The 24,289-nt window shown below is 49.5% G+C and overlaps 1 protein-coding gene and 1 long non-coding RNA gene across 3 annotated transcripts; one reads left to right on the top strand and one right to left on the bottom strand.

Moving 5' to 3' along the window:
- The first annotated feature begins 1,386 nt into the window (after positions 1 to 1,386).
- Positions 1,387 to 9,890, top strand: LOC131583411 (V-set and immunoglobulin domain-containing protein 4-like). 2 transcript variants are annotated; one of them, XM_058847452.1, is made up of 8 exons: positions 1,387 to 1,523; positions 2,833 to 3,189; positions 3,828 to 4,109; positions 5,022 to 5,129; positions 5,768 to 5,833; positions 6,322 to 6,423; positions 6,738 to 6,759; positions 7,576 to 9,890. In XM_058847452.1, exons 1-8 carry the CDS (start codon positions 1,469 to 1,471, stop codon positions 7,748 to 7,750), a joined length of 1,167 nt encoding a protein of 388 aa, XP_058703435.1. In that variant the 5' UTR covers positions 1,387 to 1,468; the 3' UTR covers positions 7,751 to 9,890. The 2 variants fall into 2 exon arrangements, with proteins under 2 accessions (XP_058703435.1, XP_058703436.1); XM_058847453.1 differs by lacking the exon at positions 5,768 to 5,833.
- Positions 9,891 to 11,058: 1,168 nt separating this feature from the next.
- Positions 11,059 to 13,869, bottom strand: LOC131583413 (uncharacterized). The gene is made up of 2 exons (XR_009278515.1): positions 13,792 to 13,869; positions 11,059 to 11,847 (listed from the first exon to the last, which is right to left on the bottom strand). It is a non-coding gene; the product is annotated as an uncharacterized LOC131583413 (long non-coding RNA).
- Between the last annotated feature and the right edge of the window lie 10,420 nt (positions 13,870 to 24,289).

Raw genomic sequence — 24,289 nt, 5'->3', positions numbered from 1 at the left:
GTTTGGGACAAGGCTCTACTGCCAGTCATGGATCAGGGTCTGGAAAAGGTTGGGTTTCAATAATCTCTATCAAAGTTAATACATTTCCCTCTTTGAGTGACACAGCTAGCGACTTTAACAAGTGCTTTTTTATTTGTTTGCTTGCTTTTAGGCAGGACACAAACATTGCTAAAATCTTCTCAGGAGCAGCAGGAGCAGATGGATACAGGCCATGTGCACTGGTACCCCACTGGTAGCGGCAGCAAAGATGTCAAGAAAAGTCATCAAAAATCAAGTTTCAATGTCTTACATAGACATGCTTTGCAAGACTGGGTACAGCTGTCCCCATCATCTTGCTCAGCAGGATGGCAGCTAATGGTGGCTCTCATCCTGGAGCCCTGGATTAATTTGTTACACCAGGTCTTGCAGCACAACATTTAGCTTTTTGCTCCAGACAAGTTCACCACAGTGATCAGCAGGGTGGAACCTGGAATCACAGTCAGCAAGGGCCTCACGGGTGGGCATTCTTCTACCTGGGACTGAAATGAGTTCCATGCAGTTCTCATTAGCTTACTGGCTCTGGGAAAATGAAGATAATCTCCAGCTCTCATTGCCCCAGCAGAGAGGGAATAAGCTGCCACTGACATGGAACAGCACTTCCAGAGATGGTTTCAGCTGCAAGGTGAATGTTTCAGCCCAATCAGACAGGTATTTGTTGTGATGGGATGAGACTATGGCAAAACCAGCCCATTTACCTTTCTCTCCCTGCTCCAGTAGAAAACAGCCCTCTGTTCCTCAGACACATCTTCCTCCTGCTCAAAGATACTGTTTTCCTGGTGCAGCTGTTAGAACCATGTGCTAAGGCATGGCTATTGAATAAATCTGAAAAAGCTGCTCTATGGACTATTAAACACCTGTAACAGAATTTACTATGTCAGTAGATTTGCTTTTATACACGTTTCTTATTTTCCCTAAGTCCTTCTCTTTCTGGTAATAATTAGCAAGCACAGATCAATCCTGTGTATCACACCTAGATAAATTTTGGAAGCACTTTTAAAGATACCTACAGAGCACATGCAGAATGTCCCTTGGCTGCCCATCAGAAGTCACCTCCTTGGCAAACACAGTGTGTGCTTTCATGACTTTTACCCATGAACTGGACTGTTGCATCAGAAATGTGAGCTGAGAGAGTCTGTGATGCTCAACATGACCTGGCAATGGGCACTTCCAGCTCAGAAAAGCAGCTGGGTCCTGGGCTGCATCAAGAGAAGTGGATGGGGACAGGGACTGGGACTGGAAAGATCCATACAGCCTTTTTCCTTTCTTCACCCTTCACCTCACTCAGCAGTGAAATGGGCTCGTGATGTTTCAGAAAGAGGATCCTAGATGACAAAGAACAGAATAAAGGGAAGTGTTCTTCACTTGCAGTCTGGTCCCAGGAGGGTGGGGGTCTCTTGGGGAAGGAGGACAGACCTGTACTTCTGGGAGAATGGGAGAAGTTGGGAAGATAGCAGTGTTTGTGATGACTTTCATCAGCTGCAATGGTGAGTAAATGCTTCAATGTATAAGAAAAATCAGAGTACTAAGATGGTAGGGAAAATCTTTCGAATTATAGCATCTTTTTTTTTAATTGGTAAGTCAATTAGAAAATCTTTAGCTTACTGCATTAACCACTGAGCTTGAGAATTCATGAGTCTCCTTTGGTTCTCAGATACAATGAGGTGCTTTCAAGAGTGCAGCAAGTGTTGGGCAAGTCAGCTTCCCTGCCTCAAGGCAAGAGCCCAATACAGTTTTTTGGGATCCTTGGCAAGGACACACTGTGGTGTCCAGCTCCCAAAACAGTCTTGGTGGAGCTGGAATATGCATTCTAAATTTAGTATCTTATCCTTGTTCTGTATCATGGTCCTGAGAAGAAGAGCTGTGAGACCAGGAGCTGGCACATTTCATTCCCTTTGGTCTCTCCTACCCAGTGACTCTCTGACTGCATCAGGAAAGCTGGGACTGGAACCTTGGCTTCAGTTCCCATGTGCCTGACTGAATATACCCTTTCTCAGGGCATGTATGACACTGGCAGAAGCAGAGGATAGTTTTGGGAAATAGGAGAATAGTGCTCTTAAAAGCCATATACAAAAGCACAGGATTGCTCCTGACATTTAGAAAATTGGGTTGAAATATATTCCCCACTTTGTCATAAAAAATCCCAGCTTTGCAGATTACTGGGATCTGCCTCTCAAGCAACTTCTTGTGAGTTAAAGCTGCTGAATATAACCAGTGTCTTTCTGGGGAGGGGAAAAGAGAGAAGAATAAGGGGTATGGGGAGAGATGAGCCAAGTCAAATGAAATTCAGGTGATTTGCTACTTACAAGAATCACTTCCCAGAGATGTGGGATCCATGGGCAGGCAGCTGGAGAAACTGGGAGAATGTTTGGAGAAAATCTGCCCACTCTTCTCCTGTACCCCTGAATGCTTGGCAGGGTGCTGATCTGGGTCAGGTCTGAAGTTTTCCAAGGCTAAAGCAAAAGGATGGGTTTTGGTCCACCATTCCTACTCCAGGTCCAGTACTGTAGGGAATATCCCTAAACGTCCCTGCCCACAAGGAGCTTCTCTGTACCAAGAAAGAATTAAGAATGGGCAAGTGCCCAGAGAGAAACACAATAAAAATAGACATGGTCAAGGCAGCTGTTCACTTCCCCATCCTTGATGACTTGGGCTGGCTTAGTGCTGTGGTCTGCAGCACATCTGAGACCTGGTCGCATGCTGGCATCTACTGCCCGGTGAGTCCCGTCTGTCCGGAGGACATTTCCCTCTTCTGCTGCATTCTGATTTCTTCCCTTCCACTGCTGTTCCCTGCAGCCCTCCTGGATCTGTCTGGTGTCCACCAGGTCACCGGCACATGGATGGGATCCACCACTGTACCATGCACCTACGTGCCTTCAGAAGGTTTCACACAGCAAACGCTTAGCTGGAGCATGGAGCGGGACTCCAGCATCTCCACCATCTTCCGGAGGGATGATTCTGGGGACCACATCCTGCTGTCTAAATTCCGAGGCCGAGTCAGCATCCCAAAGCATAGCCCAGGGGATGCTTCACTCCTCATTGAGAACCTTGAAATGCCTGACAGTGGACACTACACCTGTCAAATCATCTGGAGGTCTACAGATAACAGCTTGATAACAAGAGAGGTGACCACTACAGTTAAAGTTGTCAAAGGTAAATCCAGCAGGTAATCCCTACTCTTGTGCAGCCAGGTTAAACCAAAAGAAGGTAGGGGGACAAGTGTTGCTGTGAATACTCTTTCACACCACACTGTCTGACCCATCTAGGCTGGGGATTGAAGCATCTGCCTCCCTTGCTGTGTTGGTTAACCTTATCAACACATGGAGGTGTAGGAATGAACTGGGGAAGGGAGCCAGTTTGTGTACAGCCCAGCCTGGATCTATTGATGGGCCAGTTGAACCCATGATGTTTGAGATAATACCCAGATGTGGTTCTATGCAGGCAGTCAATATCTCTGCGGTTCTTGTAGCAAGCGGGTGCTGCATGAGCCAAATCCGCCTTCTCCCCTTCCTAAGCATCCTCAATGTGTGCTAGCAAAAAGCTTTTCTGCAAGGGGGCCACCAAGCCCAGACAGCAGGACTTTGTGAAAGGGTGGCTGCAATGGTAGCACAGCTGCTGTAACCTGGATTAACACACCGGTGACCTGAACTCAACCTCTGCAGGGAGGTGATGTGAGAGCCGAGCTGTTTCCTCCTGGGAAGGCAGCGACAGCGAGCACTGCTGTGCCAGGGGCACCGTCCCCACCACGGCCAGGGCTCCTGACCCGGGCCCCCCTCTGCTTTGTCTTCCAGTGGCAGCCACCAAGCCCATCATCAGAGCTGGACACCTGGGGCTGACGCTCCCGGCCGGAGGCAGCACCAGCCTGACCTGCGAGGCCAGCGGCTCCCCTCCCATCAGCTACCGCTGGTTCCGGGCCACGCCGGCGGGCAAAGCCGTGTTCCTGAGCAGCGGGGCCGAGCTGGCCTGGCCCAGCCTGCGGCCCTCGGACAGCGGGACGTATTTCTGCGAGGCAGAGAACAGGGCCGGCGCCGGGGCCGTGCAGCGCAGCGATGCCGTGCAGCTGACGGTGACAGGTGAGTGCCCACAGCCACAGCTGCCGGGGAACACCCGGCTGCAGGGCGGAGGAACAGCATCCTACTTCCCTGCCCGGAAAGAAGGAAATGCCCAACGCACTCTGACACATCCCTCCCGGCTGGCTCCGCTCTGTGCCCTTCTTTATTGCCTGGAGTCCATTTCCTCCTCGTTGAGGAACTGCTCTTTGCTGATGCAAAAGACGATTTCGACTTCAAACATTTACTTATTCCTCTGTGGGTTTTTTAAAGCTCTCCCTGGTTCTGTAATGCTGCCCACTGCAGTTCAGCAAGTTCCGACAAGGAGTCGGGGCTTGATTTTGAGAACAAGGAACAAGTCAGTGGTAATTCAGTGGCAGAACAAACCAAGCTGGCCTTTGCTCCCCACCACAGCTGCGTGTCTCAGGGACACACACTGCACTTCACACACACCGGGCTCTGACTGCTCCAGCCTCTGCAGGACGGTGCGGGACAGCTTGGACTCAGCGGCCTCAGGGGCCTTTTCCAATCTCAGCCATTCCCTCTTGGCTGTCTGCTGGAAAACCTGCAGCTCTCCTTGCCTGGTTACTCCATCAGCAGAGCCGTGAAGCCCCTGCTGGCACAGCCAAGCACAGGGAGCACACCGTGGCCTGTGAAAGAGGCAGAGCCTGCTGAGCTCCCTCCCAGGCACGAAGCTTTGGCTGAAGCCCTGTGCTGCTTTTCCCAGCAGTCACACATTGGAGGGAGCAGCACAGGAACGGGGCTCAGAGCTGCAGGTGCTGGCTGATGCTGCTGCCGCAGCATCCCCCTCCTGTCAGCTGGGAGGGGGCTGCTTCCTCCTGCTCCTATCCCACCTCTGGGGAATTCTGTATCACAGCAGTGTCACCAACGTGGTCAAACCCCTGTGTAAGCCTCTCCCTCCCCCTCACCTTGCAGATCTGCCCACAACAACAGTGGCCTTGCGGAGGAATGTGGGAACCACGGGCGGACACCACCCAACCACAGGTCAGGGTGGGAGCAGTGACATGGAGCACACAATGACAGGTGAGTGCCCAGGCCAGGGTTATTCATCTCTGTGGCAGGTGAAGACCAAGGCAGGGAGTTTGCTCTTCCATAGATGGATTAGACACCTAAGCTGAATATGAATTGTGTCCTGATTGTTACCCAAAGAGGCAATATCAGAGGCTGGCACCCTCCATGCTTGAGAATGTGCCTGATGATGGGAGGGGACACGAAAATGTCATCTGTGTCCCTCTGGAACCAGAACTGTTGAGGCTGCAGAGCTTCAGAAGGAAGTTGCCTGACACAAGAGACCTGGCACAGGCCTCCACACCTCAGGGACGTTATGGTGCAGCTGATGCCAAAGCCCCCCAGGCCAGGCAGGGAGTCACCATAGGAGAGAGGGACTGCAGATGTCCTCTGGAAATCTAGGAAAGTGCCAGCAGGACAAAGCCAAAGCATTCCCAGGCCATGCTGTAGCCAGGCATGATGCATCCAGGGCTGCCAGGGACCTGTAGGGTGATGGTCAGGGGGACATGAGTGCCCAGTGGTGCCCCAGGCCTGCTGGCAAGACACACACAGGATAATCAGTGAGTCTAGGCTGGCAGAGCAGACCCCATCTTCTGGATGCCCAGGGCAGCTCCCAGTGGGGCTGCAATGCATCCACCATTCTCCACTGACAGATCTGGTGCCAACAACACAGGTCTCCAGGATGGATACTGCTCCAGTGGGGCCTTTCACAGACACAGGTGAGTGGAGTGTCATGCTGAAAAACACCAGATTTGGACTGGCAAGGGCACGGTGGCAAACATCATCCCAGACCAGCTCCACATCTGGCTGCTGTGCTTGTGGCAGATACGGCTGCAGGGAACAAATCCCCTGGCATGCCAAATACCAGGCGTTATCCAGACAGGAGCTGCGCTCCTGACACCCACCCACACGCTTGTTTTTGGGGGTGTTTGCAGCCTGAAGTTTGCTTTCCACGCAGAGACGCCCCATGCCTGGAAGTGTTCAAGGCCAGGTTGGACGGGGCTTGGATCAAGCTGGTTGGTGGAAGGTGTCCCTGCCCATGGCAGGGCGTGGGACGAGATGGGCTTTAAGATCCCTTCCAAACTAAACCATCTCGGCATTCTGTGACTGCCGGGGAGTGGCAGAACCCCCAGGTGGCCCCGGCCCCTTCTCGGGTGCCTGCTGTGCGGGGGGCCGGCCCCCGTGTGTCAGCGCTGTCCCCCCGCAGGTTCCCCGCTGCTGTACGGGCCGGCGGCCGCGCTGGGCGGCGCCGCGCTGGGCGCGCTGCTGGCGGCGGGGCTGGGCTGCTGGCGGCGGCGGAGGAAGGACGGTGAGTAGAGACAAACCCAGCTGGGGACGGGCGTGGGGGCAGCCCCGGAAGGAAGGGACAGCCCCGGGTGGAGGGGACGGGGCGGGCCGGCGGGCGGGACAGTCCCATCCCCGTCACTCCCATCCCCGTCACTCCCATCCCGGTCACTCCCATCCCCGTCACTCCCATCCCCATTTGATCCCTTTCACGGAGAAGCCTGTGGGAGGGTTTTCCCCTAAACGTTGGAACACTTGGAAGCTGCGTTTTGTTCTGTGACACATAAAACAAGTCGATGCATATCTTAGATTTTTTTTTTTTTTTTTTTTTTTTTTCAGAACGTCTCTATGAAGTTGCTTTGTGAGTGCAATTTTCTACTTGGGACATTACGACTGAGGGCAGGGTACTGGTATCTGCTCCTAAAAAGCCTCCTTGCTTAGTGGAAAGCAAAGGTTTATTTGCCTTACAGAGGGAGGGTCGGAAAACCTTGGCAGTTTAGTTAGCAACATGAGGGCTTAACACAGGGTCACAGGAGATAGACAACAGTAGATAATATCTTTAATATGGTAGAAAACCAGAAAGATACTATGGGTGCTTGCTCTGAGTGCCTGTCACATGCCATGGGAAACCTGTTCTCTGTGGGAAATTCTCACCAATATTTAGCAAAGCAAAGGACAAAAATTCCCAGCTCTTCCTTTAAGTTCCCTCTACACTTGCCTTTCTCTATAAGAAACATGTCTGAGTGTTTGGCCAAGTATTACTTTGCAGAGTTCCTATTAGTGTATGATTATACAAACACATCTTCTGCCGTGTCCTCATTTCAGTCTTCAACACCTTTGTACTGCTTTCCTACTCAGAGACACACCATAGCCATCTGTAGCAAATTTTTTCAATTATTCCTGGTATTTACTTTTCAAAGGCTAGACTGTCTGCTGGTAACTTTAGAGTATAACATGATAATGCCATGAGAGTTTATAGTACCAGTATTAACCAGTGCTTCTTTTTGTGTAATTCTTTTAAGTGTCTTTCTAGTGTCTTCCAGAGCCCCCCAGGCCTTCACTAGAATAATATGAATTCTGCTGTTTCACAGATTATGTACTAGATCTTGTCTCTAAGATGTAAGTGAAGTGCCATCTGCTTTAGTTGTCTCTCTCACTCATGTCTCTCTTGTCCCAGCCGCAGCACTGCAGATGTCGCCCCACTGCATGCTGAGGTGGAAGTCCCTGTTAAGTGCCTACATGAGGAAATGAGCTCCAACACTGAAAAGACTACCGTGAAAGACAGGAAAAGTCCTGAGTATGAGAACCTTATGACTGCAATGGAATCACAATATGAAACAGAAGGAAATTAGTAAAGTACCAGCTTTTCCACATAAGCAGCCATGCAGGGCTGCAGGTACTGAATAGTGAACTTAACAGAAGGAAACTTTTCCTCCTGTTGTCCCTCTGTTCTGCTATCACTGCTTGCTTTAACCCAGAGGAGCTGCATAACCTTTTGGTCTTTGGCAGACCAGGGCCTGCCTGCGGGAGCAGAAACCCCCAGCCAACTGTTTGTCTACCCACTTCTATACAGCAAGTTGTTTCTGAGCAACCTGAAGGACCAAGGCAGGAAGAGAGGATCTGAAGGAGTGAGAACATGAAATTCTTTAGCCTGTAAATCCAGCGGCAGTTGGTAAAATGCTGCCAGTCAGTAACACTAGCAAGGGGTACTCTCCAATGTGTATTCCTGTTAAGACGTTCCAGGCTTCAAGGAACCAGGATTGTGCTGAAAATGGAGATCCTCTGGCTTTTGCAGCTCAGCAAATACTGGTTGTACATCCTGGCTGTCCTTGAGTATTTCTTTCTTTGTTACAGCATGGTAAAGGGACCACAGAGGAGAGGTTGATGTCCCGGGAATGTCATTTTTGCTATCAGACAGGAGCTCAGTGCTCAGAGAGAGAGGGAATGAGTCTCTGAACTCTCACCCACTGGTTTCCTCCTAGAAAAAAAAACAGAACTGATGTTGAAGGAAATGCTGGGATTTAATTTTTACAGTATGGGGGCCAGAGGCATGATAAAATAGAGAGAAATTTGAGGCATTTGGATAATGACTGAGTAAGGCACCTGTCTGAATACAAGACTGACACCAAATTACTCTATGGGAAGTAAGTCAGCCTGTGATTACTAATGCTGACCTGTCATGTAACATGGATGCAGTTCCTCTCTTCAGCTGCAGTGCATTCCCTACAGTACGCTGTCACTCAGCAGCATGATCTGCCTCTTCATTGTTAATTGTTTGCATCTTTCCTGTACTGCAGTGCTGCTGTCAACTTGTCCTCCCTACCTGTGCCTCCAGCCAGCATCCCTTTGTCCTCCAGGCTTGGCAGGGAGGAGGAATGCCTCCTGGCTTTAGCAAACCAAATTTGTAAGAGTTACTGGCTCTTTTTTATATCTGTGGGTGCAGCAAGGAAAGCATGGGGAAGCAGCTGAGCTCAAGTCACACACACCCTCCTGCTTGGCCCTGACTTCACTCACAAGGCTCATCTCTGCTGCCATGGATCATCCCTTCTCAGGTCAGCAGCCTAACAGCAGGGTCACATTGCTGTTTATGGCCTGAGTGCTGTGTAGAGCTACACTTAAACCTTTACATCTCTGCACTGCAACGATGCTTCTGCAGGACACAAGGTGGGCAAGATCAGAGGTAAAAATCTGCCCATATTGTGAGGGCTTCACAAACACAGTGACAGCCATGCAGAGAGGGCTGTGCTGAGTGTCAGGCTGTACTCCAGGGAGGCAGACAGGATCCAGTCTGTTCCTGTGGGACCCATGGCAGCCAACCCTGAAGACCCCATGCTGCAGAAGCTGCTGCATCAGCAGTTCCAGGGGTAGTGCAGAACAAAGGAATTGAGGGAAATGGGGAGCTGCAGCACACACACAGGGCAGTAGGATATGGTGCAAGATCAGAGCTAGGTGGGAAGGGAACTGAAAATTTCTCAGCTTCCCCATCCTTACCTCAGCAGATCTAGGCCCAGAACTCATGACATGGCACTCTCTTTTCCCCCCCAAATATCATCCTCATTAATTTTCTATTAGCTTGGTGTTTTGTGCAAGTTTTCCAGCTGTTAAAGGCTCTGAGCTCCAGGTTCACTCATTGACTATACAACACTATGGTTTTTCCATCTTGTGATTCCTCCCAGCACTGATCTGCTCTGGGCAGAGGTCTGGACACCCTTCTCAGAAGACATGAAGCCTGGGAGAAGCTACAGAGGAAGAAGGAGTTAAGAAAGGGAGAGCAGATGCCCCAGATGGACCACCCCCATGTACTCCATGTTGTCATTGCCTCTAGTTAGGGCAGCAAAAGGACTTTGGGTACAAGTAGCAGAACAGTGGAAAAATAAGAAGCCTATCTCCAATACTGAGGTGTTTTTACCTGGGCAACAAGTGTGTGATTATTTCTTTATTTTACTTTTGGTATGTTTTCCATGTTTCTAGTAAAACCTGTTGGCAACAGAACATTTTTCTTCTGAAAGCCACAGAGGGTTCTGCTGTGTTGCATCACCAGCAAACCAAAGAACTTCTCTTTTTGTTGCACTGGTCATTCACCCGAAGCTCATCTGCTGAGCTCTGCTCCAAAACAGAAGGAAAAGCTCAGCTTCTGCCCTGAAAGGACACTGCCTCCCAAAAACACACTATCTCGAGTGGCCGGCGCAGTGTCATGGGACTCGCAGTTCCCCTTGCAGTGCCTGTCCCCTAGAGGGGACTTGTTGGCTTTTACACCCACTGGGTTTGTCCCATACAGAGTATGGAGATGGGAGATGAAGTCCCAGAGAAATTTGTCCCACTGTAATTTGGTGCTTGTTCTTGTAAGAGAGGAAGGAGTTTACATTCTTCCCCTTCACCCCAGTCATCTAGATGGATCTGTGAGCTGAAGGGGGGAGTTATTTAAAAAGCAGAGAACAAACTACTGAAAGCAAAAATTGGAAATGCATGAGAAAACAAGGATGAAGGGCATAAACAAACATTTGGCCAGCAAAGGAGGTTGGGTCTGTTGAAACCTCGAGGTTTGAGTGATAGCAGGGCTTGGGGCTGACAAGGGTGTGTGCTTCATGGGGAATCCACTGGGGACAAAGCAAAGCCTGAAATCATAGACCTTGCTCTCTTTTGAAGATAACCTCAGTGATAAAGGTCAGGGTGATGTTTGTGAGTCATGAGGAGGTGCTTGAGAGAGACCATGGGAGTGTGAGTCATAAGGAGTAGGGCCATTTCTGACCACTTGTGGACCATGTTTGTCCAGAAGTGCACAAGCTATTCAGAAAGCAGAACACAATTTGCTTAGGCAATTATATACATTCACGGGTCCCAGCTTTGTACAAACTCCAACTTCTTCAAAATATTTACTAAGAAATAGTTGCAACAAAAAGCCCAAAAGCTTAGTATTCAAGTTTATTAATACTCTCAAATATTGCAAAATTTGCTGGTGGTATTGTCCTAAAACTAGTCAGTAGGGTCTTGGAATTTTTTTTTTATTTTTGAGTTTTCCATGTCAAATGCTTTCAAAGAGTTTGATTTGTCAAATTGGGCTGGATACTGCCCCTGTCATTCCCCTACCCTGACATATCTGAAATGCTACAAGTTAGTTACTGAAAACACTTATCAATCATTACATCTTCAAGTGGGACAATTTAGAGGGAATTACTTTAATTAAATAGCAGAATAGGCAACTTTGCTGCAAGTGCTGACTAGGAATAACCATCCAAAGACAAAAAGTCTTCTCCAAACAGCAAAGCTCCCAGGAGGGGCAATGGACTCCATGGCCTAATTTAAAACCGATTGAGCAAACATGCATTTTTCACAGGCTAATGGGCCAGAGGGAAGTTAACAAGCAGCCTCATTAGTTTGTACTCCATATGAAAAAGATTACTACCATGTGCAAAGGAAAGATTATTACGGATAATGCTGCCTTCACCCATGATGTTGTGATTGTACTTGCCAGGATCCTTGTTGAGTTTAATTTACAGCTGGCTGTTAATGCTTGTAAGAGGACAGCATTGTATTTGGATGCAGAGAACAAGGACCCAGGGCACAATTCTGTGTCTTCACAGTGCAGAGAAGTTGCACCAACACCCACTTCTGCTCTGATTTACTGTAGGGAGGGATACCCCGACAGACACTTCCAAAACCAGGGTGGAAGGGAAACTTGGCAGCACAGGATCAGTCAGTTCTGGAACAATGGGATGGGCTGCTGAGTACCTCGGTGGGTTTTTGGAGAGGTGCCGAGCCTGGAGAGGAAGACTCCTGCCAGAGCAGGAGGAAAGGGCTGGACCCTCAGCGTCACGTTGCTCAGCAGTGCCTCACTTGGGGTATTTGACAAACTGACACTCTGCACACTGAGTGTCGGACTCAGCTTGTCAAATACACGCAGTGCCACACTGCAGCTCCCAGGGTCACAGTGTCCTCGCTGGATGCCAACCTGGGCACACAGAGGGAAAAGAAGCACAGCAGCTGTTGTTAACTTCAGAGGCTTTTTCCAGTTAGCAAAAAGCATCATTAGTCCTCCCATATTTCCCCCTTCTGCACTCTGTTTTGGGTGAGAGAGAACCACACCAGCAAACACTGCTTTCTGCTAAGGAAAAGAATCCACTATATTAATTCAAAAGTCAGAAAAATAAGTACAACTCTGCCCCTGGGCATGCACATAGGGGTTCATCACTGCCTCTGTTGGAGGCTCCTCCATTTGGCAGAATACTGTAAAGATTGTGATGCTGAAAGAAAACCAAGCTCCACACAGGGAAACAATGAAATTCTTCAGAAGTGAAGTGAAACTTTCTCTTCCGTTGACTAACTAACCCCCTTCTGCTTCACCTCTAGCAAACAGAAAAAGCCTCTCCTGCAATAAGTGGATCTTTCCACCTCCAAATGCTGGCATAATCCAGCCTTTAAGGATGAACAGCATATTCACACACACATACACACTTCTTGCACAAATACAAACGATACTCTTATTCCCTTGTTCTTTTAACAGAAGTGTGCAGGAAATGCAGAAATGCACCTGAAGAAAACTAAATAACAAAACATACACAAGAGAAGGTATTTCACAGTATTACTCTGTTCTGTGTGCTGCTCAGATGCTTACTGTTTAGAAATTCAGTCTAAAAACAGATTTGAAATTCTGATACTGTACAACTCTCCCAGAAAAATCCATACTGGCTCCTAAGTCATACACCCATTCTGAACAACACTGTTTTCGTCATTCATACTCTTTGTGGACATATCCAGATATAGCTGAGTTTTTAGCGTGGTGTTTTAGCTTCCTTACCAGTCCACGGATTTTAATTTCACATGACCAGCATCACCATGCTATTTTTAGTATCAAAATAAAAACTGAAATGTTTTTAATTATATTTTTAAGGTAGACCATGAAAGACGCTAGAGTAGAATTAGATTAAGTTTATTAACAGTATCATACAGTGGGCAATTCATCAACCATTTCTACCTCTAACTTCTGTGACTGTTTTACACAGATGATCATAAGATTCCATCTAATATCACATACAGAAACATACCTGGAAAGGAAAAGCTTTTTTCAGGTGAAAGCATAGCAAATACATATTTTCCAAAACCAGAAGAGAGCGGAGTAAGACTTAAGAGCAAGGTGACAGCTACAGCTTTAAAGGTAAAATCTGTTTCTAGACTGATTCACTGCTCAGGCTTTGCAATTCTGGCATTCCCCTGCAAACTCCACCTTTGCCTTGGGTGCAATGTAGATAGTGACCACTTCTGGCTCCTCATTCCAAATGCAGTTCAGCCATGGCAGATAAAACTATGTGGCAATGGATAAAAGCAGCATGTGCATTTCATGAAGATAAGAAAACAGTGTTAATAAGCTGATTTAATGTCAGCCTACTGGAGTACATGTGAACCTGTGATCCCCCAAAGGACTCTAAGCCATACCAAAATGTGGGGAAGCCACTAGAGAAAGACTATGCAGGCTCTTCCACAGTATCAGCGACCAGACTGCCTTCAGCTTCAGTGCTGATGTCTAACAGGGGCAGATCTGGCCTTGGAGGGGGAAGAAGAAAACAAGGCAGCACTGCTTCTGCAATTGAAGCTTAAAATAATCCCCCATTGTGGCTTTCTGAGGGGAAAAACAGCCACTTTTGCTGTGAGGGACAGATAAGGGGTGGGGACACAATGGAGATAATTCTGTCAGCAGATGGGAATGGAACTTGCAACTCTACCCGTAGAGATCGTATCTGATGTGAATGGATTTGTCATTGCTAGAACTTCTGTTTTCAAGCTAAAGTGGGTATTTCCAAGTAAAAACTTAGTGTTATAAAACTGAGCAATCTACTGCATACTCTGAAGGCAAAACAGAAAGAATTTCTCTTCCTGCATTCTGGAGTCAGTCCCTTACCAAATTCAGGAAAAGTCCCCTCCACGGTGCACATCATCGCTCAGGTATTTTTACAGGGCTATGAGACTGTTCTGCAAATTGTAATGAAAATAAATGAAAAGTAAGATTATTGGATACATTCAACTCTAAACCTAATAACAGCATGCAGGGAAGCGTGGCTGTGTGGTTTTCACATGGTAAGTAGCAGAGCCCTAGGATGCAGGCTGCAGCCATTTCAAGGCATGCATTTATTATGCAGGATTTGAACTGGAATCAAGGTCATCTCTGTTTTCCACTTGGTGAAACACAAATCACAACCTGAATTGAAAGCAAGAGTCCCCACAGATGTATGACAACAGGGTCTGCTGAAACCCTGGCCAGCTGAAACTTTGGGTTGTGCTTCTTCTAGAAGCTGGAAGCCTTTGTCATAACAGAGACAAACAAGGCTTTACTCATGGCAGGCTTCCACTGGATGCTGTCCTGCTCCATATATGACCTTCCTGGGCCCCCAGCCCTGCAGTGGACACTGCAAGGAGCTTTGCCAGACAAACAATGGCTCACTTCAAAGCCCCTAGGATGGGCCTGATAATCCCCCCATTTCATTCAGGTCAACATCCTCACAAGCTCCCATAGCCCCTGCACTCCCCTAAGCCCCGCAGCTCCCATCTCTGCACTCTGGACTCTGTCCCCACGGCTGCTCATGCCCCAGACACCCAAAGAAGGGAAGAGGGTGTGGTAAACTTTCATCTGCTCTACTAAAACCATCGCGACAGTGAGAAATGGAGCTGAAGAGCACACTTGCACACAACTGGGACAGGGTTTCTCCCTGGTTACACCCTCCTCCATCCCACACCCTCCCGTTCATTGTCAGCTGCCTCATCTATGGCTAATTTAGATCAAAATCTCCCACTGCCAGCAGCTCACAGGCAGCATGTGTGTGTCTGTGAGCTGAGGGAGCACGCACAAATTTATCCTGCTGCTGAGCAAGGCTACATATCACTGCTAATCGTAATTCATCAAGGAGCTGTGGTCCAAAGCGCAGTGCTCCCTGGCTGGGACCAGTAGCATTCCATCCCTGAGCCTGCCCTCCCCAAGCACACATACAGCCAAATGCTACCTCATCCCTGAAAGCAGGCACAGCCCCAGCACCGAAGGGAGGCAGCCAAATCCCAAACAGGATTAAGATCCCCCCAAAACTCGAGGTGTAACGTGGGGTAGGAGAACAATTTTCTTCACTGCCAGGAACATGGACACCCGGCACCTTTCAGTGTCCCAAAACCCACGGGCCTTTGGGACCTCCTGAGGGAGAAACAGGAGATGAACCCCAAAGGACACATTCTCCCCCGTCCCCAGCCACCCCTTCCGCGGGCACAACGGGGGCTTGGCACCTACCATAGCTGGGCCATCCTGACCCGGGGCAGGCAGGGCCGGCAGCGCGGAGCCGCAGCGGGGGCCGTGCAGGAGCGCGGTGGGGGCACAGCCCGGCCACACAGCTCGGTTTTGAAGGGGCTGCTCCTCCTTCAAGAGGAAGCTGCGAATGGGGAAGATAAGGCTGAGGTTAGATAACAGGAAATGTCTGGATGTGAGTGACAACACATCCAGGTTGTGAAAGCAGCTCTCCCCATCCTGCCGCGGGGCACGCGCCTCACGAGCGGGCTGAGGGCGAGCGCCTCGGCCTTTGGCCAGAGCAGCCAGGACGCCTCAGAGGGCCGGGCCCACAGCGCCTGCGGCCGGGCCAGCCGCTGGCAGCACGGGGAACGGCACCAGGGCAGCTGGGGGCAGCCACAGCGACTGTCCCAAGTCCGGCCACCGCAGGCCATCGATCTCGCAGTGCTCAGGCTCCGCTGCCCTGGCTGCTGAGGAGCCATGGAGACGGCTGTGAAGGCACAAAAAACAGCCAGAAGGGCTCTGGGTTCAGGAGACAGGCTCATGACCAGGCTGTGCACAGAGGGCTGGATCTCTTACCCGGAGAGGAGTCCGAGTGAGGCACAGAGAAACAGAGTTCTGTTCTCAAGAGTGGGCTGACACTTCAGCCACTGCAGGAGGTTTTGTTCCAAAAGCTGTCCCACAAGTTCACCTCACTTTTGAATTCACAGCCATGCCTCAGTTCTTCTGTTCCCTCACACTCACATGAGCAGACAGGTTTTGCTTTCCCAGTTGCAGCACTCGAACAAGGAGCTGGCCCTCCCTGTGTGCCCCCGCTGGTCCCTCCACACACTCTGGTGTCCACTGAGGTCCCCGTCGCTGTCTCTGGAGCATCCACAAAGCCTGCACAAAAAAGTAAACACGAGTGCTTAGTTCAGAGCTGTAACCAAAGCAAGTCCCAGTTTCTCCTCTCCTGTCCCCTCCCTGTACCACCCTCAGTATGAGGCACTCTCAGGTGGCACCCAGCATCAGTGCTGTTTCTGTCCAGCCTGGCCAGAACCCCAACTGGCCAGCACAGCTGTGGGAACAGAGACCAGCAAGCTGCATTTGCCCAGGCCAGCAGCATAGCTGGCCATGCAATAGCAAAATTAATTCAAGCAAACCCAGGAATTTTAGAGATTCCTCATCTTTCTAGGCCAGTATGACACACAGTATATTTTGTAAAGCCAGGATTCATTAAAAAAATTCTTGCTCTGTCTGCACCATCCCAAGCATGTTTGCCATCATCGAGCTCTGACAGTGTGATGGACACTTGACAGACATCCCTCTTGTAGAATTTGTTTTCCCACTCCTAGAATTCAGCTGCAGCCCTTCCTTTCCAGTTTTGCCTTCCCACTGCTGTCTGGCTCTTCAACCAAACCCCACAGACACCCTCCAGTGCTGGTGGCTGGGGCCTGCCCTAGTCCAGCAGCTTTCAGTTACATTATCAGCATGCCAGGACTGTAACCACAGACTTTATGTTTCTGCAGCTCTGACCAAACCCTTAATCTGGACAGCACTTACTTATGCCTCCAAGTAACTGAGCCCTCTGGGAGCACCTACAAGGTACTCCTGAGGCTGTGTGCACACATAATAAGACCAGCCATCCTGCAAACAGTCAAACCCATTCCCTGTGCCCAAGGAAGAGCTAGATAATGAGGAATACAGTTACTGTCCAGTTCCTCTTTCATTTGCCTGTGTTTTAAAATACACAGTAAAAGAGGAATGGACAGGTCTGGGTGGTTTTGTTCTGTTTTTACTTTGGTTTAAACTGGGGGACAGAAGTAGGTCTGTTCATGTAGTCTATGTAGTTTTTTATGCAAGCAGCATGAGCTTCAGTCCATGAAGGCTTTCTAGCCAACATGCCACCAGAAACCTGAGACTCATCAGCTGGGGCAGTGGGAGATGAAGCATCCTCCCCCAGCCAGGACACTTTGCTTTGCCTGCACCTGACCCCAGCCCAGTCCTGTGGGCACACAGTAATGTCCAAGGTGAAAGCCTCTCAGAGAAGCTGATTTCCCCTATACTTTGCAGATGTCACCACACTGCCCTACTCTGTGCAACAGCCTTGAAATCACACTCAGCATTTCCCAATGAAGGGAGTGTTTGCAGTGCACTTGCAGTGCACACAGCTCTGTAGATTGCTCTGGGAAGAGGAAGAAAGGAGGTAGAGAAGCTGTGGCCATCACAGACGGTCATCAAATAATGTTTCAGAGGCTTCTGCACACTGCTCCCCAACTTTTCTTGGAAAATCACTTGAAAAAAAGTGCATCCATTTGATTAGCATGCAGCAAATTCTCTCACACTGCAGTCTCAAATTCTTGTACTTTTTACCTGCCATAAAGTAGGACATGAAGGATTAGCAGGTTTGTACTGGACATGGAAAAACTTGGACTCATTTAATATTGATGCTCCTCTGTGCAGATCAATCCACACAGACATGAAACAAAAAGGACACAGAACTCTTGGAGCAAGTCCAGAGCAGATCCACAAAGGATAGGATAAGAGGACGGGAACACCTTCCCAACAAAGAAATGGAAAAGAGTTGAAGCTGTTCAGCCCAGAGAAGAGAAGAGTATGTGGAGACCTTATAGCAACTTCAGTATTTGAAGGGCCTACAGATACTGGAAGCTGGAGAGGGACTCTTCATCAGGAACTGTAGTGACACGACAAGGAGTAATGGGTGCAAAATTGAAAGAGAAGAAATTTAGGCTAGCTATTAGGAAGCAATTATTTACTGTAAAGGTGGTGAGATACTGGAACAAATTTCCCAGGGAAGTTGTGAAAGCCCCAACACTGTCAGAGTTCAAGGCCAGGCTGGAAAAGGCCTTGAGCAAGCTGGTCTTGTGGAAGGTGTCCTGCTCATGGCAGGGGGAGTTGGGACTAGATGATCTTTAAGGTTCCTTCCAGCCCTTAATTTCCAATGTTTCTGTGATCCAAACTGACTTAGCCAAGGCCAGGTGGGTGCAGAATCTGGCCCTTGGTCAGCATACCTTCGCAGCACACCAGAAGATTTTACACTGGGACAGCTTCTCACACAATATCTTCAAAGTCAATATACTCCTTTTGATGAAGGAATTAAAGCTGTGTGTTACCAAGTCAGACCCAACTCCAGTCGTCAATGACTGTCTCCCATTTCAGTTTGCTTAGTCAATCCAGTTCTGCCATCCTGCAGCATCTGGAATTAAGTCCATCAGTTTTGAAGCCACCATATGAAAGGATGGAAAGACAAATTATTCATACATCAAATTCAAAAATACCAAACCATTCTTCTGGAGTTTCTTCTCCCAGGTGAAGAATACTATTATTTACTCCTGCATTGGCTAGCTGTTCAAATTGTTTTCCTTCATCCTTAGTTCTTGCAGAGCTTTCAGACTAAATCTCAGAGAGACAGTTACTACCAGACTTTCTCCTGAGCTATCTGTGAGAACAGCAGGCACTGCCTTGCCCTGCAGCGAGGTGTTAATGACCCACGCTCTAACAAAGCCAGCAGTGACCCCTCCAGCAGTCAGCTATAACACCGCCCTTCTTTTTTTAGTGTGTCCAGGTGTGGGTGAGCTGTGACACTTCTCAGCATTACAGCTGCTGCTTGGGAGAAGCTGTGAGGCCCAGTGAGAGCCCAGCATGCCCACGGGGGAATGAGTGAAAATAAAGGTGTTTATGTGAGCGACCACAGCGACCGTGTGAGAGAGGAGAGGAGGAAAGGGGAGACCAGGAGCAGCCCTGAGCTGCACTGCAGCACTTCCCTGTGCCTCTGAAAGCACTCGTGGTGCTGGATTCTCCAGGGAGCAAGATGGGGTGAGTGTTTTCACAGTTCCCTCCAGAAGATGGCTGATTATGACAGCTTAGCTCTAGCCACTAAAACAACCTGCAACGATGCGGGAAGATATCACAGTTATTCCTTGAAGGCCAAGCTGTGCATCATGGAGGAACTCACTTGGGAGATCTTTAATCCCTGCATCTGGGCAGGGATCTCTTCAGCCAGCAAGGTTAGAGACATTTCATCCTCACCACCAGCCTGCCTCTAGGCACAGAATTTCTCAACTGCCACTTCTTGTCAGCAAAACTCACTCGGCTGAACCCTGCCTCACTGGCCGACCTCAGCTTTGAGTCATATCAACACCTTGTTCCCCTTTCCATTCTTCACCTTGTTCAGAAAAAGAAAAACAAATCAACACACCACGTGGACCTCCAAGTTTTCCTGTTAGTGCCATCCTCCCTTCCTGTCCTCTTTTCTGGCAGGTGCACAGCAACAAGAGTCAGAGGCTGGGCTCCAGCAGAGGATATTTCTGTTCATGGCTGATTATGTGGTTGGCGCATTTATTTTAGACCTCTGGTTAAGGGAGGGAAAAATGAGAGACAGAGAGAGAGGGGAAAAAAAAAAAGGCAGACACCAACCAGGAGGTTCAAAGCTGTTTTTCAGATGGACAGTGAGAGATAAGAAAACCCCACTAACTGTCACAGCTACTGAATGACCCAGAAGACATCCTGTACTTCATACACTGTTAAGAATAGTATTCAGGGAACAGCAGTAGTGTTGACTTAATACTAAAGAAGTAGTAAAATAGCATCAAAAATCCTTAATCCTAAAGAAGTAGCAAAATAGCATCAAAATAGCATCAGCCAGGGGTCAGGCAGGTTCAGGTAGCTCAAATTTATTCTTATTTAATTTTAATGAGTACATTTGGATTTTTATATGAGTGGAAGGAAAACCAGACTTCCTTTTTTCCCCCAGGTCTGACATACCTGTTCAGTTGAGACCAGTTCTCTGTTCATTGGTGCTAAGTAACCTTGTCTAGAGATTTTGCTTCAAAATACAATTTGTATTGCAGCCACCTATCTCCTTAATTCCAGCACGTCATTGAAAAATAAAGCTATATTTTCCCATATATGCTCCCTCAAAGGACTATCTTTTTTTCTTGCAGTAATCTTATTACATGGCTAGACAAACAGTAAAGTCTTACTCTAGGTGTGAAAGATTTATATATTTTATCTCTTAAAGGAATCATGAGCTATGGAACTGCTTTATTCACTGCCGGTATCAATACTGTTACTTCTGAACAGTATTCTGAACGACCCTGGAATTCAAAAAAGACAACTGTGGATTCTGATATATATTTTCTTTAAATTTTTTTTCCCTAAAAAAATTAACAAGCATTTAAGGTCTCAAGGAATTGTGCCAATTCCTTTTCACAGACAATGAAGGCAGAGAGCAACTGTGTTTCTGACACTCATTACTGTGTTTTACTGAACATGCAGTAACTGGTTTTTGTTTTTTTTCTCTGCATATTACTTTCAGAAACCACACATTAGGCAAGTTTCTCTGCTGCCACTTTCTGGAGATCCTACCAAATGAATATCCTGGGTACAAAGCACTGGTGATGGTTACAAGGCATAGCAGGCAAAGGTCTGTGGTGAACCTGCACACTCCTGCTCTGCGACTGCAGTCTCTGTGCCATGCCAGGCTCTCTCCCACATGGGAATACAGCGGGAAGAGCAGCTTTGCAGTGGTGCTGTCAGACTGCCCTCACATTGCTCAAAGCAGCCAGTGCTGGCAAAAGCAATTGGCAGTCAGGAAAGAAAACCACATCAGGCCTTCCATGTTTGGAGATACCACTTCTAAAGGCTCCTAAGTCACAGATAACTGGAAACCGGGACTGCAGCTAGAGAGATATTAGTTACCCAGTTCTGCCATTCTTCCTTTAGCATCTGCTGCCAGTGAGCTCCAAGTGATAGGGTGCTGGGTCAGCCTGCCCCTACTCTGATCCTGGGCAGATGTTCTGCTCTTCAGTTAAGCCTCAGAAATGACTGCAGGAACAGCATGGGATCAACATACCAGGAACACCTAAACACGAAGTTGATGTGTTTATCAGTCCTGCACTCCACAGGCAACTGCTGCAGTGTAACAGAGATGTCCCTTGAGCATTGACTATTCTCAGACCCTTCACTTTGAGCTGCTGGAAGGAGGCAGATGTGCAATTATCACTCACCCCCCTTTTTAGAACACAGAGGGCATTTCGACACCACTATCCTGCTTGCAGAGTCACTGTCAAAGGGAAGTATGTGACCGCGGGGCTCTGGCTCACAGCTTGCCTGCTGTGTTGCTCAACAGTGACAGTTGGGTTTACATCAGCCACCCTTCTCTGTGGCAATGAAGTGCTTCCCCAAGACCATCATAACAGAACAAAAGGGGGTTTCTGTACAACACACCTCTGTCTGGCAGTACATGAGATTTCATGCTGCTAGGCCACGTCGTAATGATTACATCAAACGTCCCTGTTGGGGACACAGAAGAAGTTCACAGACATTGTGAAAAAACATCTGTCACAGCTGGATCACCTGCTTCATCAGACCTCTTCAGAGTGGCACAAGGAAAGCCAGAACAGAATTGTGTGGGTTGGTACAACTGCCAATGAGTTTGCAAAAGTGAGAGCCCTGGTTTTCATCAGCATTGCCTTGGCTGCTGCAAGGCTTCTCACTCATCCCAAGAGGAAAAGTGTACTTTGAGAGAAGGCCACAGCCCTCATAACTTGGGCAGCCTTTTCTTTTCTTTTAGACTCTTAAGAGATAATTCATTTAGTCATATACCTTCACACTGTAGCTGAACTGGGACAGGAGCACCAAACAGACCAGAATCTCTCCAACGCCCATTATCTATTTCCATCACATCTTCCCTCTTGTACTGGAGCTTTTGAGACATTCCAGGGTGTTTTCCAGTCCAGTGAAATTCTATCAGCACACCTCTTCCCTCTGCAGTGCCTCATGTGACAGCCTAGAGCAGCGATGCAGGCTGAAAGGCCAGCCTGTAGCAATTGGGGATTTCTCCCCCTTCCCAAAGCAGCTGAGTTGCTTCACATCCTTTACTCTGTCAGGTATGAATCCGAGATCACTTCAGGCAAAAGCACGGAAATACATGGAAGGAAAGAGGTTTTATTGACCTTGATGGCTTAATCTTATCCCAGGATGTGAATGAACACTTTAAAAACACTCAGACTGAAAAGTTCAAATGTAGACACAAATGTCTTTTTCCAAAGCAGCTTATGGAACATTGCACAAATCCAACAAGGCACATACAGTCTATTTTAAGCAGCACTCCAGCCTTATCCAGACAGTGAACTTACACTTGGCACCAAGAAAGACAAGAAATTGCCCATCAGAGCACATGGCCCGAGTGAGGTGTTAGTGTCAGAGCACTGATTATCCACTGAAATGCCCACAGGCAAGGAGTCAGGCCATCCATCTGCCTGCAGGGCTGGTTGGAAGGGCTGGCAGGGACACAGCGGTTCTCGTGGCTTTCTGTCAAAGGCTGAGCAAATGTGAATGTTGAATCTTAAACCTGGAGCAGATAGGGAAACTCGAGGCAGGGTCACTTCTTTGGGCAGGTAAATACCGAGCCCCATGGGCAGGCTGGGCAGGGACACGGCTGTTCCAGTAGTGTCCTGTTGGGATAGGCTCAGCCTGGAATTTGGCAGGCCACAAAGACAAGTGTCATTTTAAAACTTCTGCTGTGTATTCTGCAGTATGTGTTATATTAAGGATATGAAACTTATTAGTAGACACAAAGTGAAATTTAGCGTGACTGGTGCAAGGAAGGCGGAAGAGATGAAGAGGAGATGCTGTGCTCCCGAAGCCACCGGCACACCGGGGAGAGCGGAGCAGTCTCCGGAGGTTGCGGGGGAAAATGAGCTGTCCCGGCCTCGCAGAGCCGCCTCTCGGGACCGCACCGGGCCGGGCTCCGCCGAGCACAGAGCAGCCATTACCCAGGGCAGGGCCCGGAGCTGCGGAGGGGCCCTGCAGGGCCGGCGCTGGGTGGAGCGGAGCGGCCTCCGCTGCCTCCTGCGGCCGTCAGGTGTCGCTGCCGCGCCGCTCCCCGCCCGGCCCCGGCCCCGGCCCCGGCCCCGGCCCCGGCCCCGGCCCCGGCCCCGGCCCCGGCCCCGGCCCCGGCCCCGGCCCCGGCCCCGGCCCCGGCCCCGGCCCCGGCCCCGGCCCCGGCCCCGGCCCCGGCCCCGGCCCCGGCCCCGGCCCCGGCCCCGGCCCCTACGCGGCTCCAGCCCTGCACCCGGTCCGGCCTCAGCCCTGGGCCCTCCTCGGCTCCAGCCCCGGCCCCGGCCCCGGTCCGGCCGGCGGGAGCGCCTGAGGGACCCGCGGCCCGGCGGGGCTGGCGGCCGGCAGAGCCCCGCGTTCCGCGGCGGGTGGTGCCGTGGAAGCTGCGTGGGAACATTCTTGGCGGTCCTGGGCTCGCAGCCTCTCCAGGGAGAGGACTGCTGGTCAGAAAGGGACAAGGACGACTTTCGGGGGGGGGGGGGGGCGGGTTTTATTTTTAAAATCTGTGTAAAAATACTGCAAATAAATCCCGAGCCGGCTGACGGACCCGGAGGCTCATTCGCAGTCAGCGCCGGGCAGTCCCGCTCAGCAACTGCAGGAAGCTGCAGCACCGAAGAATTCCTTGTCCTGGGAATTGCCTTCCTGGCAGCCCTGCCCTCGATATCGCCGCAGCTTTCTGCTGGGACCCGGCTGAAAAAGTAAACTGCAGAGTCTGCCATTGTCAGTAATGGCAAGAACTTGGTTCTTGTCAGCCCCAAGCCATCATCAAACTCACACTGCTCTGCCGGCCATCTCCATCCCTGTCCCAGCACTGCTGCCAAGCACAGCGTGTGCTCAGGGACTGTCCCTAAGCATTTCTGGGCACAGAGCTGATGGCAAACACCTGCCATGGACCTGATTCCTGGGCACAGGGCACCTCATGCCTCTGCACAGGATCACAGTGACCAACCATCGTTCCCCCACTGGACTAACTTTGCATCCTTCAGCCTGACCCAGGCAAAGTTCTTGCCTGCTATCTGGCAGTTACAGTCCCTCAGGTTTTGCAGGTGTTTCCAGTTGGGATGAGTGCTGTAATGAGTTTCATGCTACTAATACCTTGAGACTGGGGAAACTTGAGGAACAAAAAGGATGGGTGAGTGACAGACCGGTCACACAGCCAGCACTCTGTGTGGATGTGGCATTGTTCAGGGTGCAAGTGAGTACTCACCACTGGAATGTCCTGCAGGAAAGGGGGCTGTGCCAGGCCTGAGAGGATGCGAAATGAGATGAGGAACTGAGCTGACCCACAGGC

The sequence above is a fragment of the Poecile atricapillus genome, chromosome 12 (genome assembly GCF_030490865.1).
Source record: "Poecile atricapillus isolate bPoeAtr1 chromosome 12, bPoeAtr1.hap1, whole genome shotgun sequence".
Lineage (NCBI taxonomy): Eukaryota > Metazoa > Chordata > Aves > Passeriformes > Paridae > Poecile > Poecile atricapillus.
Note: the sequence above shows the minus strand (reverse complement) of the source record. Positions and strands in the feature narration are given on the sequence as shown.

Bases quoted from the DNA above. Each gene is read 5' to 3' on its own strand.
- LOC131583411 (XM_058847452.1), top strand. From the start codon at position 1,469: ATGGGAGAAGTTGGGAAGATAGCAGTGTTTGTGATGACTTTCATCAGC. The intron at 5,834-6,321 runs GTGAGTGGAGTG...GTCCCCCCGCAG, and splicing joins GGGGCCTTTCACAGACACAG to GTTCCCCGCTGCTGTACGGG. The intron at 6,760-7,575 runs GTGAGTGCAATT...CTCTTGTCCCAG, and splicing joins CGTCTCTATGAAGTTGCTTT to CCGCAGCACTGCAGATGTCG.